Genomic DNA, 18,932 nt, shown 5'->3' with positions numbered 1-18,932 from the left:
GGGCACACTGTTTATGACTGGGGCGGACATGGGGAAGGACTGGGCAGACAGAGGGGGGGCACTGGGGGAGTGGGGGACACAAGGAGTGACCGGGGTGACACAGGAGGACCAGGGGAGTGACTGGAAGGACATGGGAAGGGATTGAGGGGGACACAGGGGACAAGCGGAGTGACTGGGGGACTCGGGGAGGGGCACAGAGAGTGACTGGGGGGACATGGGGAATGACTGGGGGACACAGGGGGGACATGGAGAGTGATGGGGGGACGACCGGGGGACGCACGGGGGAATCCGCCCAGCGAGGTTCATCCTCTGAGCCCCGGGCACCCCAGTCCCGCAGCCAGACACCAGCAAGGCCCCCAGCTTTGGGAGCAGGCTGAGGCTCGGCCATCGAGCGCCCACCCCTGATCCCACCAGAGCAGCTTAAAGGAGGGAGCATAGGCCCAGCTCAGCACAGAACGAGAAGGAAAAGAACGAGATCACACACATTTTTACTCGTAAAGATACTCCACTGCTTGTAAGAGAGCCAGAGCTAGCAGCGTCTCACAACGGAGGGTCGGGACGTGGGTTTCACAGTGACCCACCCTTTCAGGTACTACCTGGGTGCTTCAGCCCGTGTTTTTTCTGGCTTGCTTGGCTTTGTGCATAGTCACTGCCAGCGTCTTCTCGGTCAGTCTCTGCTGGGGAGGTTCCTCCTAGTGCTACTTAGAAGGCAAAGCGTTAAAAATAAGGAAGCGTTGCTGTGGAGTGACAGGAACTGGCAGACTGCCTCGGCGAGCACACCGAGACCGACCTGCTTCAAGCTCAGGCATCGAGTTGAAGGTCTCAAAGTTTATTAGTTACCGAGAACTACTCTGGTTAAGAGAGAAATACTAAGCTCGAGCGCATCTGCCTACATTCGTGGTGTCTGCTGCTTCCCCTGACACACCAAAATTTACCCTGCTGGTAACCGGCAAAGGCTGATTATTGTTTTAATATTGGCATTACTGCTGCCGTTGCATGAGAACAGGACTACCACAAACTCACAACACTTCCTCGCAATCCTGCGATTCCACTGTTCCTATTCCTACAGCAGAATCAGCTGTTACAGAGCTGACTGCAAGGGAATTAAAGAACAAAAATGCAACAGAAGAGCAGCTTGCAGAACACGCTGCTTTAACAGCTCTGCCAGTGGCTGACGCATACATCACCTTGCTTAACGCTGCAGACAACAATTAGAAGTGGGATTAAAAGGTCTTTGATGACTCATCTGCAACCCAATTAAGGAGTGCTGCATCTTAGAGCCAGGTTCTGCCCTCGAACATAAAAGTCGCTCTCTGACTCCAGCAGTCCCTGTTCGTGCGTGTTCCACCTGTGGCAGCAGCTGCGGCGCCGTCTCTGCTGGCTGAGCTGCAGACGCCGGGATCGGGCAAGAGCCACGCTGAGCAGGTCCCTGACGAAGACACAGCCGAGAGCCCGGCAGCAGCTACGGTTCGGTGGGATCCGTCCCACAGCCAAGAATCCCTTGCTACGGCGGTGAGAGGAGCCGAGGCAGCAACGTACCGGTTAGCTGGAAGCATTTCTCTTCCCCTCTCAGACTTACAACTACCTGGGCTGAGCACTACGTGAGGGCTGGTATCGTAAGAGGCAAATCTCAAACGCTGAGACCAGCAGAGTGAAATCAAACAATCCCTTCCTTCCTCCTCCCCAAGCAGCAGCCTCTTGCTTCATTGTTCAGCTGCAAGTTTTTGACATGTAAGAAACACACCATAGCTTGAGAGTTTGATCCGGCAAGAGTGTGCAAAGAATCATCCTTGTCCTTCCCGAACAGGATAAGCAGGATTTAAGCTCACAATGTATTAGCAAACCATTACTTCTTATTCAATATGAACATGCCAGTCAGGTTTGAACTGGATCAAAAGCCAGTACAAGATTTCTCCTTCCCTACCTCCCATCCAGTCGTAGCTCAAGTCAAGCTCAGCTCTCGGCTTGGCTGCTGACAGCACAGCAATCTGACACTTCCAAACTCTGCGCTTGTTTTCGCTTAAACTAACTAAAGGTGGGAAGTGGCATCAGCCACCCTGAACATGCAGCATTGACACTCACATTGAACAAGGCCACAGAACAACCACTCAGTCCCCCAGAAATCAGAATAAGCTTCCCTGAAATAAAAAAAAAAAAAAAAAAAGAAAAATTAAATTAAATAACATTAAAAACATAGGTGTCAAAATCGCCATCAACTAATTACAAACAGCCAACTCGGCCCTTAACTTGCCTACCAGCGAGGCTTGCTGTTTGAAGGATGAGAGACAGGAAACATTTCCAAGAATATACAAAAAAAGGTATGTACAGATCTATTTAAAATGCAGGAAATAAGGTCTTAAGTGGTTCCAGGTTACTCTCTTCTCACACCTTCTAGCAATAAAAGTGTGTGAGTGGGGAAAGTTACTTGCCTAGTCTAGTTCTCCAGCTTCCCACAGTACAACTGCAGTCAGCACACAACCCACCAGAGGGCTCTGCTGCAGCCTGTTAGATTCCCCTGCTTGGAAGTTTGACAAAGATTAAAATAATTTAAGGAATAAACTGGCTTTTTGCTTCAACCAGTAAGTCTTTAATTTAAAAAAAAAAGGGAATCGAGAATTTGCCAGGGTTCATTCACACATCTGGCTGCTCTTGAATGAACTGTCACAGGCAAAGAGCACTGCCAAGGGTCACGTTTTTGGTGGTTTTGAGCAGAAAGAGCAGCAGAGCACTGAATTGCAATCAAATCTAAAGAGGCGAATCGCAGTTGCTCTTGCTTCTGCCTTGTACTGTGAAAACTCACTCCACGTTAGCTAGAGACAAAGGAGACAGCAACTGCCTCTCCTGAGCTTTCAACCGTGACGGTCCAAATCCGGAGGGTTCAAAAGAAGGTTTCTCTCCCACCATCTGCCTCTACCAGTGTCTTGAATCCACCAGCTCCGGGCGGAGGCTCAGCTTCTTCAGAGTTTCGTACCCCACCACGATGACGATGGTGGAGGGAGTGGCAGAGATGATGCGGGCAGAAAGACCTTTCGTCAGGCCCCAGGGACCTTCCTCTGCCATGAGCTGTTTGAAGGTAAGGACGATGGAGCTCTTGCCTTCCACCTGCAAAGCCAGAAGAGAGATTCACAGAGCTGCTAGATTTCATCCTGAGCTGCCCTGGGGCTCTGCTCCAACTGAAGACTCTGAATGCTATGGATCGGCTGGTCCAATAACCTTTATCTAGTGTCCAGAACTTCCACAGGGGGAACAACAAAAGCAGCAAGCCCTAAAGAGGCATCGGGAAGTGGGTTCCTTAGACCTGCCTCCTCCTTCCTTCTGTCTGCCCCTTCCTCGAAGGTGCTGGACCAACACGACAGCTCCAGTCTTGCTAAAACCAACTCTGCTGGAAGCGCCTCTCCTCTCCTGTAATACGCCACATTTGAAGGGGAGCCTTACTTGAACAACCGGGCAGCGAAGCCAGCCTTGCTACCTGAGCTGCCTCCTACTAATGCCGAGTGCAAATTAAGCAGGGAGATCGTAGCACAAAACAGCCCACGGACAGACAGAAGGGGAACAGCTTCCCTGAAGCCACAGAGATCAAAGAGAGCGAACCCCACCCCTGCGTCACGCTGCTGTTGCGGAGAGACATGCCGAGCAGGCAGAAATCTTACCTGAACCCGAGCTCTGATGACGTCCATGGGGTTGGTGAGCGTGGAAGCGGTGGCAGCCGCAAGCGGCCCCGAGATCGCTTGCAGGAGGAGGTGGGGACAGTCTTTAGGAGTCAAGCTAGAAAGCTGTTCTGAGAACAGGAGAGAGAATAAAGTTTCAGAGAAGCGGCTGCTTATCAGCTCCCTAACTACACGTGCTGATTTAGCCTGATTTACAGCGGGCAGAACTCCTGATTCACCACCTGTCACCTCTCCTCCCACAGCACATCTGCCTGGTGCTTTCTAAATCAACAGGAAAGTTGGCAAAGCGCAGGGAGCAAGCCTGTAAACATCCCAGGGGCTCAGCGTTCCATCAGCCTTTGATCGGCTCAAATGCAAGCTCTCAGACCTGCTGGGCAAAGCCTGTATGTCCCCAAAACAGGGCACGGAAACATCCCCCCCGCACCTTTAAAGGGCAGGGGGGAAGCCTTTAGACGAGACTATCAGAAGTTGCCTGCAGAGCTTCACAGATCCCCGAAGCAGTCACCACTACCCGGCACATCATCCAAGAAATATCAGCGTGACACCCTGCCGTGGGATCTCCACGAAGGAGAGTACCACACGCTGTTCATACCAGGAATTTCCCCAGTCTGCCTCGACTGGCTGGCAAACAGGATTTGAATCTCCTCCCTCTCACGCTTTTATTAGTTAAATTTGCATAGAAGAGAGTCCAGAAGTCCCGGCTGTTGGGTTTTGTTTTTTTTTTTTTTCGGATGGCTTGGTTGCTGTCCCTAGCTGGAAGAGAGGAGGAAGCTGCTCTATTTGTGACCCAGAACACCTGATCTGAATCGCAGCCAGCGGTGTACTTTGAGCCCTGAGGAAAGTTCAGTGACCGCTGCTGTTGGCGGCCAAGACCTGCACTCTGCCCAGGGACAGAGCGCTGGAAAAGCAGCTGAAGCAGGGACGTACCGACAGCCGACGCCTAGGTTTAGCATCACCTTGCTTTCCACTGTAGAAGACCGGGAAAGAGAGCAAATATCTGAGGCAAGCTGCATTCTTTCCCTACCAACACTCGATCGCTTGACCTTAGAAGTCCGCTTTTGAACCTTTTCCTCGTGAAAATCTTGCCACCTAGCACAGCGGATTTTGCTATTAAAAACCGCTGCCGGGGACGGGGAAAGCCTCACACGGTGAGATCTCAGCCTGCCGTTATCATCACTTTTAGGAAGATCGCTGCATGACAAATCCAAAGGATTACTGAGCACGGGGAACGCTACCTGGCCAGTTACCTTTAGTACTTGGGAACAGCCCAAGCATTACCAGAGCTGAGCTAGAGAGAGAAAACAGCGTTAAGGATATCACAAGATTTGTATCACGATGCTCGGTGCCAGTTTGAAACCTCAGGGAACCGGAGCATGATGTTAAACATAACCGCAGCTGACTGGCCTTTGTTTCTGCCTGTCATCGGTTTTGTTCCGGAATTTCAAGCCCTAGAAGTCTTTTTGCCATATACAAGACTCCTGAGTCCACGTGAACCGCAGCACAAACGACACTTGCACAGTGACTTCAAAACTCTGCCTGGTGCCAGACGACGGCCTTCCTCGCTTCCATGCGGAAAGCAAGAATTATTTGGGATTAGCAGAAGAGGTGAAAGCGGCCACACCAAGCCCCTCTCGCCCAGAGCCTTCTCGTTTTAAAGTCCTCTAGCACTCAGACCCCTATTCCTTTAACTGCGTTAAAACAGAGGCTGCTCCGCTAGGCTTCCGCCCGACATCTGCAGAATTCATTTCCATTAGATCCAGCCCTTTGTTCTCGCCAGCTTCTGCTCCCACCCCAAATCAAACAGAGAAAGCAAATCATGCTGGTCCCGCGGCTTCAGAGGCGCTCGAAGGGCCTTCTAGGTCTGCTGGGATAAGACACGCTCGAAGCCACCCGGCACTTACCAGCATAGAAGTGGTAGAAGGGCCACCAGACCGCGCTGTTGGGAATATAGGTGAGCAGAGAGGCCACGTAGCCCCTGTAGAAACCTCTAAAACCGTCAGCCTTGAAGATCTGCACAATGATGTCCTTGGTTTGGCCAAAGACCAGCATCCGCTTGCCGTCCTGGTTCTGCACCTTGAACCTGCCCATGCTTTCCCCTTTCCTCTGCATCATGAGGTGCTGGGAGATCACATCGATGGGCACCGTGATGCTCTGGGCCACCAGGGAGGCCGAGCCACCCGCCACCAGAGACTTCACGGCGTTGTTGTTGTTGTAGCGGGACACGTACTTCCGAGTGAGCTCGTACGTCGTCACGTAGCACTGTCCGGAGATCAGGGTGAAAGTGTTGACCAAAAAGCCACGGTAGAGCCCAGCCGTCCCTTCTGTCCGCAGGATTTTCACAAAGGCGTCGAAGGTCCCGTTGTAGAGGCTCTTGCCCTTCTGAACCTGCAGTCGCGTCCGGATGAGCGTGAAAGGGTAAACGCTCACCCGGATCATCATAGTCATGCAAATCCCAAAGACGTAGAATTTCCTTTTGTCCAGGTGCTCCCACTCGATGATGGGGATGTTGCGTTTGTCCTCCATGACTCCCTGGGGAGGGGCAGCACGGATGGCACGCCCCAGGTCTACCTCGGAAGCTCAGAATGGATCCAGGCCCAGCTCCTCTATCTCGAGCGCCTCTCGAGACCGGACGTGCCGGCACCTGAAAAAAACCAGAGACGCTTTCAGAAGACGACGACGAACTCGAGTGAGATTAAACAGCCTCCAACACCTAACTTCGCTGACGTTGGTGGAGTTCCCAGAGAGCCCGTGGATAAACCATTCCGCTGGGGTAACCCCAGGAAGCAGGACCGTAACGCGTGGCTGATGGCAGCACCTTCTGAAGGCACCACAGCGATTTGTCGCGCTAACAGCGGTCTGTGCACGTAACAGTTGTCACTCTGCTCCGGACCACCCCGTTGCGAAGCTGGCCAGGCTTCGGAAAGCAGTTCGGAGAGGAAGAGCGCTGCTCCAGCAGCGAGCGCTACCTTTTAATGAGCGCTCAGGGATATGGACTGGCGACCAAAGCGGCTTCTTCCCGGTCATCCCGGGTTTGTGATGCTCCTCGATGTCACGATGCCACTTGTGGGTTCCAGGCTCTGTAGAAAAACAAACAAAATAAAGCAACAACAGAAGTGACACGCTGTAAAGCCTCCACTTGCGTTCCCAGGTTCCCTGCACGAAGCATAAAATCAGACGCGGATTTCGGGGCATTTCCTAAAGCCGGAGGGTGACGCAAGGCAGCGAAGGGGGGGGAGGGGAGCGTCACGAAAGGAGGAGCAACAACGGGAGAACAAGGCACACGCCACGAGTTACGTAGAGCCTCCACGTCGACGACAAGACCCTGAAAAGAAAGGGCTGAAAAATCCCAGCCGAGGGATGTCTTTTCGCTCTTCAGTGTCCCAGGAGCTGAGGGACTGGGAGGGGAGCGCCGGGTTCAGCCTCCTCCAGCGGCCCCTGGGGCCCTGCCGCCGCGTCTCCGTCCCGCAGGCAGCACCGACACCCCCTTCCCCCGGACGAGGCTCGTGGCAGTTCCACCCCCTCTCCGCTTTGGCTGCAATTTGCTCTAATTTGACGCCCGACCAAGCAGGCTCGGAACAAGCCGACCTTCTTGTGGGGCCAGGCGCAGGCAGGCAAAAAAAAAAACACAAAAGAACTCCCTCAGAGGACCGAACCCGCACACAGCCGACGGCCACTGACCACAGTGGTCACTGACCACCTTTTTTTTTTTATTTTATTTCCAGGAATAACGAGCTGCTACGTTACTAGAAAGGGCCCGACTGCAGCCGCACCAGTTTAAGGACCGGGTTCTGGCGTCCGGAGGCCGCGTGCGGGCACAGGCGGGAACTTCGTGAGCGCCAGGAGGGAGCTCCGCTTGCGAGGGCGAAAACTGGGAGACGTCTGCCGAAACCGGAGACCCGGAAACGGGCTCGCTTTGAATCCGGACCCGGAATTCCAAATCAACACGAGACGCAGCCAGGGCCGTGCGCCGAGGCCGTTTCGCATCAGCAGAGGAACGCAGAAAGGCCTCAGCATCGACGCCTCCGGACCGCGGGCTTCGCGGAGAGAGCTCAGATCGTCAAGATCCGGTCAGAAACGCGAGAACCAACCGACCAGACGTTATTTACCTCTGGCACAGAGAGGAAATTACGATGGCGAAATTATGGGGGGGGGGGGGGGGGAGGCATTTGCTAGTAACGACCCGGTTCCGTGCCCGGCTGCCAACCAAATATTTACTTAGCGTCAGAAAACCGCGCTGCCACGGGGCCTGCTGATGGGCAGGGGCGTTAAAAATACCCCCGGGGCAGCTGGGTCCAGCCAGGAGAGTGGGGAAAATGCTCTTTTACCTACCTCACCGAGAGCTACAGGCCATCGCCAGTCAATCGGCTTGCCATATAACGCGTAACGAGACGCCACGGCTTGTCTAAACCAGAAACGGATCAAACGGATCGCCTTCACTCCAATTAAAGCCCCGGCGCTTCGTTAACGCGCAATTAGCCAGCAGAAAGCTTCCTGCGCAGGAGTTGTCTGCACAGAACCGAGAAAACCGTGATTTTGTTCCCGTCAGGAGCCCCGCTAGCGTCAGGCTTTCTTTAAAAACAATCCATTGAAAGCCTGGCCAACGCAGCTCTCCCTGGTGAAACCTTCGGGGTTTTGGCCGTCCTCCGAGTTCCTCCGCCACCCCGAAACCGAACCTCACAGAACAGAGCTCCCCGCGCGGAGGGCGCACCTGCTGGGAGAAGTCCTCAGGAGGAAAATAAACAAATAAAACCAAACCCACTGGGTTTCTTGTTCGTTCCACGTACGACCGTGCTTTGCGTTTGGACTTCAAGCCAGAACTTCCCCGGGGGAAATAACCGCACCTTCCCTGGGCACTTATTAATAACCGCTTTCATTCAGGATCTAAATTAGAGAGGTGATGTCACTCGAAGCCCAGAAAAGCACTAAATTCCTCCCGACGGGGAGACGAGGAGGGGAGGAACGCCTGGCATCGCCAGCGACGTCTCCGTTCGATCGCCACGGGCGGATCCTTGCTCCGCTCAGACGAGTTTCGCTCGCGGCGGCGCTCCCGTGGCAGCCGAAAAGTCGCGGCTTTCGGGTGAATTCGGGGAGGCCGAGAGAAAAGGAAGCGCTCCAAGTCTCCGAGGGGCTGACCCTTCGATCCGCCCTCCAAACCCCTTCCGCTCCACCCGGGGCTAAATTTGAGGCTCCGGCGAGGGAAAGACGGGGCCTTTGTGTGCCGCCAGCCCCGGCTGCCTCGCGCTCCGCATACTAATGCCTCCGCCAGGAGGCCTGGGAGCCGGCCAGGCGCGGCTGAGCCGCTGCCTCCTGCGACGTTCTGGAGGTTTTCTTCGCCCAGAAAAAGCGCGAGAGCGAACAAACCGACGCGAGCGTCCTGAAACATCGACCGCGTCGCTCTAGGGTGAAGCCGGCCGACGCGGGCAGCTCGTTTCTCAAAGCCTGAACGTTTCCCTCCTTAAATTCCATCCCAACCGCCCCCCCCCCCCTGCCCCGGGGCGGCCTCCCGAGCCCCCGGAGGTCTGCAGTTCCTCGGGGAAGCCAGCCGCCTCTTCGCAAGCGACGAGGCCGAGGTGCTCGGAGGCCGGCGCTTCCCGAGCGCGGGGCGCAGGAGCTGCGCGGGGCCACGCCGCCTTTTCGGGAGGCGAGGGGGGGGGGGGGGGGGGGGGGGCAGCCAAAAAATCCGAGGCGCTCCGAGAGGCAGCGACCGCGCGCGCACAGCTCGTGCCGCGGGACCCGCTCAAGGTCACGGCGCCGGTTGGCCCGTCCCAGGCGCGTCCCCCCCCCCCCCCCCCCACCCCGCGGCCTCCCATCCCCTCGCAGCCTCCATCCCGCCCGGCGAGGCCTCGACCTCCTCGCCCACACGCTCCTGCCCTGCTTTCCCCTGCCCCCCCCCCCCCCCAGCGAGGACCCCGCTGCTGCTCCCCTCGCCGCCTCCCCCAGGTGACTCCACCCCAGCCTCTCCCTGGGGCCTCCCCAGCCTCCTCCACGTCCCGAGCTCCCCTCCGAGCATCCCCGCACCCAGGCCCCCCTACAGCGTCCCCCCCTCCCCCCCCCAAGCCGGGTCCTGCGACTCAGAGACCCCAGCCCCCCCCCCCCACCCCCCCCCCAATCCCAGCCTCCAACCTCCCCCTAGCACCCCCGGCCTCCTCCCAGCCTCCAGCCCCTCCCAATCCCCCTCAGCCCCCAGCACCCCCCCAGCCTCCGGCCTCTTCCCCAACCCCTCCCCAACTCCCCCCAGCCTCCTTCTCAGCCTCCAGCCTCCCCCTAACCCCCAAAGCCTCCAGCCTCCCCCCAGCCTCCAGCCTTCCGCCTTCCCCCCAGCCCCCCTCCAACCCCTCCCCAACCTTCAGCCCCCCCCCCCCCCCCAGCCTCCCCCCCAAGCCTCCAGCCCCCTCCCCACCCTCGCTCAGCTCCCCCCAGCCTCCGGCCTCTTCCCCAGCCCCTCCCCAACTCCCCCCAGCCTCCTTCTCAGCCTCCACCTTACCCCCGACCCCCAAAGCCCCCAGCCTCCCCCCAGCCTCCTCCTGGCGCCTTCAGCCTTCCTCCCAGCCTCCCTCCAACCCCTCCCCAACCTTCAACCCTTCTCCAGCCTCCCCCTCAGCCTCCAGCCCCCCCTCTCGGCCTCCCCCCTCGGCCTCCAACCACTTCCCAACTCCCCTCGGCCTCCAGCCTCGCCCCCCCACCCCCCGACCCTTCACCCCCCCCACCCCCCACCCCCTCCAGAGCCTCCCCCCGGCCTCCCTCACCTCAGGCCGGTGGCCGGGACGCCCCCGCCCCGCCCGGCCCCGCCGCCGGCCGCTCCCGCCGCCCCATGGCCGCTTCCCCTCGGCTCCCGCCCGCCGGAAGTGAGCGGCGGCGGCGGCGGCAGCGCGTCGGGCCCCCGCGAGCCGCTCGAGCAATCAGCGCCCGCCCGCCGCCGCCATCTTGGGGAAGGGCTGAAGCCGCGCCGGAAGTGGGGCCCGCGTGCTTCCGGCCGCAAACCGACATGGCGGCCGCCTCCGCGCGCCCCCCCCCCGGGGAAGACGAGAGCCAGTGGAGCGCGCATGCGCAGAGGGACCTCGCCTTCAAGGGGCAGCGCCAAATAATTCCTCTTAAAGGGGCAGCGCCTCTTAAAGGGGCAGCGCCAAATAATTCCTCTTAAAGGGGCAGCGCCTCTTAAAGGGGCAGCACCAAATAATTCCTCTTAAAGGGGCAGCGCCAAATAATTCCTCTTAAAGGGGCAGCGCCAAATAATTCCTCTTAAAGGTGCAGCACCTCTTAAAGGGGCAGCGCCAAATAATTCCTCTTAAAGGGGCAGCGCCAAATAATTCCTCTTAAAGGTGCAGCATCTCTTAAAGGGGCAGCGCCAAATAATTCCTCTTAAAGGGACAGCACCAAATAATTCCTCTTAAAGGGGCAGTGCCCCACACCGACTCGCAGCGAGGCGTGCAAACGTCGCCCCCGCACCTCGCCCACCCCGCCTTGCACACGCGCGCACGCCCACCCCGCAGTCCCGAGCTGCTTTGGAGCCAGCCGAAGAAACTCGGTGCCTTTTGGTTTTTAATACAAAATAAAGCTGTACAAAGAGCAGGAGGATTTACAGCCGTTCCTTCCGCGGAGAAATAAGGCGAAACACAGCCGAGCGAGCGGCGGGGGGCAGCCCTCAGGGCAGCGGAAAAAAAATGGGGGGGGCCCCAGGGCGAGGCTGGGGGCGCCGTGGCTGTGGGGGGCCGGGACAACACCGCCACCCCCTCACAGCCACGTCCCCGGCCTGCCCCGTCCCCACGGCCGTGGCCTTGCTGCAGCCCCGTGCCCTGCCCTGTCCCCGGCCCCACATCCCGTCCTCACCCCTTCCCCGTCCCCGTGCCCCTCCCTTGCCCCCTCCCCACCTCCCTGCCAGCCCTGGCGCTCCCCCCGCCCGCCGTGATGGCCAAATGTTATCACATGTTAAAACAATTGTATTAAATTAAAACAAAACAAAACCAAAAAAAAAAAAAAACAACAACAAAAAAAACACTTCACATTCATACTCCCCCCTCCTTCCATGGCCCAGCGGGGGCTCAGCTCCCGCGGCCTCCCCCAGCCCCAGCGGGGCCGAAGCGGTGATGGCGGCGGGGGACCGGGCCCGTTCATCACGCTGTGTCCGGGAGCCGAGCGGTGTCGGTGCTGTCCCCTGGGCCGTTGTCCCCGTCCAGCTGCAGGCAGCAGGCGCGGGAGCCCCCTCGCTCCTCCTCACCGGCTGCGGGGGGCTCCCGGGCCCCCCCGTTGAGCGGCGCCTTCTCCCGGTGGCGGCCGGGGGGGCTGCGGGGCACGCTGCAGCCCTGCACCTTGCTCTTGGCCTTCAGCTGGTCGCAGTAGGCGGCGAGGGCCAGGCCGCCGGCGGCTGCCAGCGTCACGGCCAGCAGCACGGTGACGGTGACGAACTGGGGCCAGTAGGAGCGGGGGCTGCCGGGGGCGGCCGCGGTCCCCCAGGGCAGCCCCTCCTGGGCCAGTCCGTCTTGGGGGGCCGCCCCGCTGGGGTCCTGCAGCTGGTAGCGGGCCACGGGCCAGGTGTAGCCGTTCTCGGTGGCCTGGCAGGTGTAGGTGCCGGCGCTGCCGCGCTGCATGATGACCACCAGCGTGTGGTTGGGGAGCAGCGCCGAGCCCCCCCAGCCCCCCGGCTGCTGCCAGCTGTAGGTGGCCAGGGCCGAGTGGCGGGGGCACGCCAGGCGCACGACGGCGTTGAGCGGGGGGCTGAGACCTGCGGGAGAGAAGGCAGGTTGGCGTCCCCGCCGTCCCCCGCCCTCCCCGCCGTCCCCCCGTGCGCCCCCGTTACTCAACTCTCTACCGGCGGCCCCTCGTGCACGCCGTGGGTGTGCGGCATGGCCAGGCTCCTCCCGCGGTGGCACATGGCGGCTGGGCTCCCCACCTCGACATCCTGCAGCCACCCGCTCCTGTGGCCGGGAGAGCGGTGTCAGCGCCGCGGTCCTCCCCGTCCCCCCCCGTCCATCCCCCCGCTGCGTCCATCCCCCAGCTCACTTGTCCCCGCTGGCAGCCTGGGCAGGCTGGCAGGAGCTGCGGGCGATGTGCCAGGCGCAATAGGGGTCTCGTGCCAGCATGCACTCAGCACAGCTCCGGTGCTGGCTGCAGTTGGCCAGGGGCACTTGCAGGATGCCGCCGGAGTAGCCGATGTAGAGGATGCCCTGGGGAGGGAGCAGTGTGGGGCCTGAGCCATGGCTTGGCCGTGTCCCTGTCCTGTTCCCATCCCTGTCCCTGTTCCTATCCCCATCCCCATCCCTGTCCCCATTCCCAACCCCTCTCTGTCTCACCGTTCCCATCTCCATCCCTGTCCCATTCCCCATTCCCATCCCCATCCCTGTCCCCATCCTCCGTCCCTCTCCCTCTCCCCGTCCCCATCCGTGTCCCCATTCCCTACCTTCCCTGGGGCCAGCAGCAGGTTCTTCACCGGCTCCGGCGTGCTGAAGAGCTGGATGCTCTCCACGATGTGGGGGCCCGCAGGCAGCTCCACCGCCTTATGCAGGAAACCCTCCTCTGTCGAGGTACAGGGGGGGTCACCGTGGGGGCCGTCTCCAACCCCAAAAGCGGACTGGGGCAGCACAGGACGGGCGAGCGGGCTCCCGTGCACAAACCCACCGGTAGCCAGGAACATGACACGGTACACGGCCCCCGAGATGCCGTGGGTCTCGTCCACCGCGATGCGCGTGTACTTGACGTCCGTCTTCACCAGTAGCGGCTGCCCCTGGGTGGGGGCCACCTTGCCGTCCATCAGGAAATGGTCCTTCATGAAGGTCAGGGCTTTGTCTGAGGAGGGGCCCATGGAGCACTGTGGGGGGAGAAGAGTTGGTGCTGGCACGGGGAAACTGAGGCACGGCCACCAGCACGGGCACGCTGGGGTGAACTGGGGGCCAGGGAGGGTCTCGTCCCTGGGCAGGCGGCACTTACACTCCCGGGCCGGGGGCTCACGCTGGGGCCGCTGTAGACGGTCCAGCGGGAGCTCTCCTTGTTCAGCTCCTTGTACTTGCCCTCGAAGACCTTCTCCAGAGCCTCCTGGCTGTAGACGCAGACGGCCGCGCTGCCCGCCCTGCCCGCTTGCCTGTGGGGACAGCACGGTGCCCACTGTGCTGAGGACATGGGTCCCTGGCACCCCCACGGCACCCGCGGGTGCTGGGGACTTACCACTGCGAGGTGAAGACGGCGTAAAAGTCGGCGCCGCCGCCGCGGCGGGGCAGGGCGAAGGCGTGGTGGATGACGTTGAACGGGAAGCGGCCGGGCTGCGAGCACACCAGCTGCGCCTTCAGGAACGTCGTCCACTTCTTCTGCAGCACCTTGTCCCCCCCGACGTCGCTCTGTGGGAGCGGGGCGGGCACTCAGAGTTTGGGGGCGGGGGGTGCAGACGTCCCCGCTGCCCCCGTCCTCGTCCCACCTTGCAGACACGGGCCACCCGCGGCACCAGGAGCCGCTCGAAGAAGTCAAACTCGTCGGCAGTCTTCCTCGAAGAAGAAGTAGACCTTGTCATCGCTGGGGATGCTGACGGAAGCCACGAAGGCGGCATCGGCTGCGGGGCACGGCCAGGGGTGAGGTGCTGCAGCTGGGGGGGGGGGTGTCCCGCAGGCCCCCCCAGTGCTCTGGGGTGGGGGGGGACGGTGGGGACCCTGCAGGATCCAGGTCCCCACTCACCCGAGAGCCAGCGGAGGAAGGCGTCCGTCTTGAGCAGCGTGCGGCTGCCCAGCGAGCGGGAGATGATGGGCTCGTTGCCCTGGAAGTTGTTCATGGTGCCGGCGTAGAGCTCGCCATCTGCTCGGGGATGGGCACGGGGGTGAGCGGGCATGGGGGTGGCCCCCCCGGCCCCTCAACCCTCCCAGGGGACCAGCTGGGGGCTGCCAACCCCGTACTCACCCACCAGCAGGGCCGTGTAGGTGTGCTGAGGGTCGAAGGGGCACTGGCCCTTGCCGTCCAGGAAAGGTTGTCCTTTGCCGCTGGACACCAGCGTGAAGTTCTCCAGGTGCTGCGGGGAGGGGAGGAAAAACCCATTTTCAGAGTGAAAATGAACCCAAAGCCTGCAAAAATACGGCTGCAGGTGCTCTACGGACTGCGGAGGAGCTGCAGTGCTCCAAGAGCGGGGAAGCGGAGGCAGGAGGGGTGTCAGGACCAGGAACTGGGGTTCTGCCACCCACATCGGACCCAGCAGGGGCAAATCCTGCCAACAGTTTTGGCACCGACAGCGCAGGAATCACGGGGCTGTGCCACGGCAGCGGGGGGCACCCAGCATCCCCCTCCCCAGCCCCAGCCCCGGGGACACTCACGATGTAGGTGCACGCCGGGCTGAAGGCGTAGGTGCCACAGACGTAGAGGTGGGTCTGGTTCAGGGCCACGAGGACCCGGATGAAATTGAAGCACTCGGTCTGCACGGGGGAAAGAGCAGAAAGGGGGGGGCTGAGAGTCCCTCCAGTGCCAGCCCTAGCGTCCCCCCTGCCCCTCCCTGGGCCATCCCGCAGTGCTTTCTCACCTCCCGGCTCTTTTTCTTGAAAGCGCACTCCGAGGTTTTCTCAGCCGTGGGTCCCCACGTTATCTGGGGAGGGAATTGAGAGGGTCCAGAGCTGCCAAGCAGGCAGGGAGCCCAGCCACAGCTGCCCAGCCTGAGCAGGGAAACTGAGGCATGGCGGGGGGGGGGGGGCACCCCTTCACCCCGCCGCTCACCGAAGCTTTGGCATGGATGGTGCCCGGGGCGCCCACGGCCAGGGCCAGCACCCTGTCACGAGCCCCCACGTACAGCTCCTCCTCGCCCTCGCTCAGGAGGAAGATGTCGTAGTGGGAGACGTTGTCCTGGCTGAAGTGGGTCAGGGTCCTCCGGGGGTCCCCTGGCAGGGGTAGTGAGGGGTGAGGGGACGCCGAGGAGGTGCACGAACGCCCCAGCGCCGCCGCCGGTCCGGATGGATGCGGCGGCAGCAGCTTCTTCCCCGGCCCACGCTGTGCAGTGCCCACTTCCCTCTGCGGGTCCCCGCTTCCCCTCCTCGCTCCCATCCAGGCCCTGCAGCAGAAGCCGGCCTCACCACACCGCGAGGCCCCTACAGCCCGTGCCCTCGGAAGCTGCTTTGCTGCCCTGAAAGATTTGGGGTGGTTTTTCCCTGCAGGCTGCAGGGTTTCTGCCCCTGCTGCTGCGGGGCAGCGCCTGCGGGGCCAGCCTCGGGGTTGGTGGGGTGTCTGGGGGCTTCGCAATTCCCTGCGGTGTCCCCACGGGCAGCCGGGCTCCGCAGGCTGCTGTTTGCCGGAGAAACAGGGAAAAAGAAAAGGGAGATTTTACAATTCTCCAAATGGCTGCGTGGGGAAGGGGAAGTGGCAGCGCAGGCAGGACATGGCTGCGGGGTGCAGACCTCGGACACGCCGCCGGGCCGCAACTGTTCCAGACACCTCCAGAACCTGCCTGTGCCAAACCATCCGTACAGACACGGGCAGGGCACGAGGACCCTTCCGGACCCCTCGCCAGCTCCATCACGCCCCAGAGGCAGAAGCTGCCCTGGACGGGGTGGCCCTGAGCAGATCCCCGGCTGCCAGGTGGGTGCCAAAATCCCTCTGCCAGAGCTTGGGTGGCAGCCAGCCTCATCTCACGTGCCCCTGCTTCAGCCCTGTAGCCGTCTGCATCACCTGGCTGCCACCCCTCCCAGCCCCACGGCCATCGCCCCACTTCCCTGGCCCCACACAAGGCTAACGAGAAGTCTAACGAGCTGGGGACCAGCCACCGCCCATGGGTGCCCAACACCAGACGCTCCTCCCAGGGCACAGAGGCACTCCCAAGCCCATGCTCCCCGCTCCAAAGCCACCTTGTCCCCGTCCCCTCCACCGCTTTTCCTCTCTCCGTGCCCCACTCACCGCTGGGGAAGGCGACGCGGGGCAGGGGCTCAGCACAGAGCATGGCGGCTGGCACCACCACGCCGCAGAGCAGGCGGAGGGCGGCTGCGGGCATGGCGGGGGGCGGCAGGCTCGCGCCTCTCGGGGGCCCCGGCACCGTCCCTGTGGGAAGGGTGAGGGTTAGGGAGCTGCAGCAGGACTGCGTGTCCCCCCCCGAGGCGAGCGGAAACAAGCCAGAGCTCAGCGCGGGGGGGGGGGGGGGGGGGGGGGGCCGGGGCCCCAGCGCATCGAGCTGTGCATGGCCTCAGATGTGGGCGAGAGCTTCCCGCTGCCACCGCAGCGCAAACGGCGACGTCGCCGGGCCCCTTGCACCGCGAATCCCCAGCACGGGGGCGTCCGGATGCACCTGCCTTGGGCCCCGGAGAGCCCATCCCATCCCCGTGAGGGACCCCTCCATGCTGCTGGTGGCGGGAGAGGCCACAAAAATAGAGGGGAAAGCGCGCAGCCCCCCCCTCCCCACCCCTCGCAGCTCTTTTTGCAGCTCTTGCTGGAACGGGTAGAGCAATGCCTCAAGAGCCGTTCAGTCCCTAGGGCCCATCGCAGGCGTCCCCAGCGAGCGGCATTACCTCTCCGGCGGTGAGGACAGAGCCAGCTCACCTCTGTCCCCTGCAGCATTCGGTGCCCAGTGGGTGCCTGGCCCCAGGGGGCTGTGGCTGGGGGGCCCCCGCGGGCCCATGCCCAGCACCCAGCCACGGTCCGGCCGCGCTGCCAGGCTCCAAGCCCGGCTCGTGGCAGGGCTCGCTGCAGCCCAGCCCAGCCCAGCGTGGCCCCGCCAGGGCCTCTGGGAACCAGAAAGTCCTGCTGGAAGAGGACGAGCCTCAGCAGGTTGGGGATGCAGGCGCCTGCTCCCCGCCTCGCCTGCGCGTTCCCCCCAGGAGGGCAGCGAAGCCTAGTGGAGGGAGGCAGGATGGGAGCCGGGGTGCTTTCCACAACCACCTGGGGATGAAGTGGGGGGATACGGGGTGCCCGGACACACGGGCTCCCTTCCTGGCTGGGAAAGCCTTTAGGGTTCGAGCGAAGTGATGCCACATCGCCTGCCTGCCGGTGTGGGTCAGCACTGGGCCTGAGCTTCGTCCCGTGGAGCTGAGCATCACCCTGCAAACAGACTGTGGGGCCGAGCATCACGCCACGGGCAGCCCTGTGGGGCCGAGCATCACCCCACTAGCAGTCCGGCCGCCCCGCTGGCTCCGTTCTCCAACCCAGACTCCTCTAGGACAGCTGCGGGTCAGAAACCCACCAGATCCAGACACCCTCACCACCGCACCTGCACCTGGGGTGCCCCAGCACCCCGCTGCGGACAAGGTGAGGGGACAACCCCGGCCTCCTGTCCGCATCCCGTCACCACCGGGGCCTCCCTACCTGCCTCCCCTGGTGCCGCCATCCGCCCGCCGCGACACCGAGCCCCGGGCGGGCAGCGCTGTCCCCGCCACCTTGCTTGGCCGGGACAGAAAGCTCCTTGTGAGCACAGAAACTAGGTTACTCTGCCCCGGATTCTTGGCGTACGCTTGGCTGAGAAACGGGGGCTGCACAGAGCCTCGGACCGGCCACATTGTTCTGCCCTGGGCCGGAGCCACCGGGGCTTGGAGGAGGAGGAGGAGGATGGGTGGGAACGGGAGCAGCAGCTCCGGGGCAAGGCTGGAGGCTGGGGGGGGGGGCACAGCAGGGGCTGGGGAGCCCCCGCGGAGCCTCCCCGGTGAGGCTGCTGAAGCCTCACTGGGAGCCAAACCCTGGCCCAGCACCGTCTCTCCTCTGGATCTCCCAAACCAAAGCAGTTTCGGTACATACAGGGAGCTCTGTTACAGCCCCCCCTCCCCGCACACACACGTGGGAATTGGCACAGGGAAGCGGGAGCCCCCCCCAGGGCCTCTCGGCATCGGGGTGGTTCAATTTTTCCCTGGTGCCTTCAAGTTTACCCCGGCGGCCATGGCGCTGCGGGGACTCGGTGTCCCCTCCCACCCGCTCTCCACATTCACTGCACGCCGGGGAGCGTTGGAACACCCACGCGTCCTCCTCGCGAAACGAAGTTTAACTTTAACCTGTCCGTGGCCTTCATGCTCAGCCTGTGAGGCGAGGAGCGGCGGCGCCGGGCGAGCGCGAAGCCAGCGGATGTGCTGGCACCGGTCTCCTGCTGCTGAGGCTTTCCCCGTGCCTCAGTTTCCCCTAGCGCAGGGCAGGACGCGAGCGGCTGGCGGCGGTGCCCCCCCCCATGGGGGGAAGGACACGGTCCCCCTGTGCCACCTGCTCACGTCCTGGTGGCCAGGGGCGCGTTGGGGATGCTTCCTACACCCAGGGGCAGGGGCAGCCCGGAGCAGACCAGGGGTGCTCCGATTGCGTGTCCCCAAAACGGGGGGGAGATGGAAAATAGGGTGGCGGGAAGCA

At 61.8% G+C, this 18,932-nt stretch overlaps 2 protein-coding genes across 2 annotated transcripts; both read right to left on the bottom strand.

The window, feature by feature from the left end:
- Positions 1–468: 468 nt before the first annotated feature.
- SLC25A44 (solute carrier family 25 member 44) lies at positions 469–10,524 on the bottom strand. Its single transcript, XM_035571098.2, has 5 exons — positions 10,415–10,524; positions 6,635–6,745; positions 5,570–6,309; positions 3,651–3,778; positions 469–3,102 (listed from the first exon to the last, which is right to left on the bottom strand). The coding sequence occupies exons 3-5, from the start codon at positions 6,189–6,191 to the stop codon at positions 2,911–2,913; spliced, it is 942 nt and encodes a 313-aa protein (XP_035426991.1). The 5' UTR covers positions 6,192–6,309; positions 6,635–6,745; positions 10,415–10,524; the 3' UTR covers positions 469–2,910.
- On the bottom strand, positions 6,246–16,608 carry SEMA4A (semaphorin 4A). The gene is given in 18 exon segments (XM_035571148.2): positions 6,246–6,309; positions 7,439–7,547; positions 8,003–8,070; positions 11,784–12,387; positions 12,468–12,580; positions 12,666–12,829; positions 13,063–13,178; positions 13,281–13,470; positions 13,590–13,740; positions 13,824–13,993; positions 14,071–14,133; positions 14,135–14,202; positions 14,325–14,441; positions 14,544–14,652; positions 14,951–15,049; positions 15,154–15,216; positions 15,345–15,505; positions 16,515–16,608. Coding segments are annotated over 18 exon segments (2,523 nt in total).
- Positions 16,609–18,932: the final 2,324 nt, after the last annotated feature.

The sequence above is a fragment of the Cygnus atratus genome, chromosome 28 (genome assembly GCF_013377495.2).
Source record: "Cygnus atratus isolate AKBS03 ecotype Queensland, Australia chromosome 28, CAtr_DNAZoo_HiC_assembly, whole genome shotgun sequence".
Classification (NCBI taxonomy): domain Eukaryota; kingdom Metazoa; phylum Chordata; class Aves; order Anseriformes; family Anatidae; genus Cygnus; species Cygnus atratus.
This window is presented reverse-complemented; position numbering and strand designations above follow the sequence as displayed.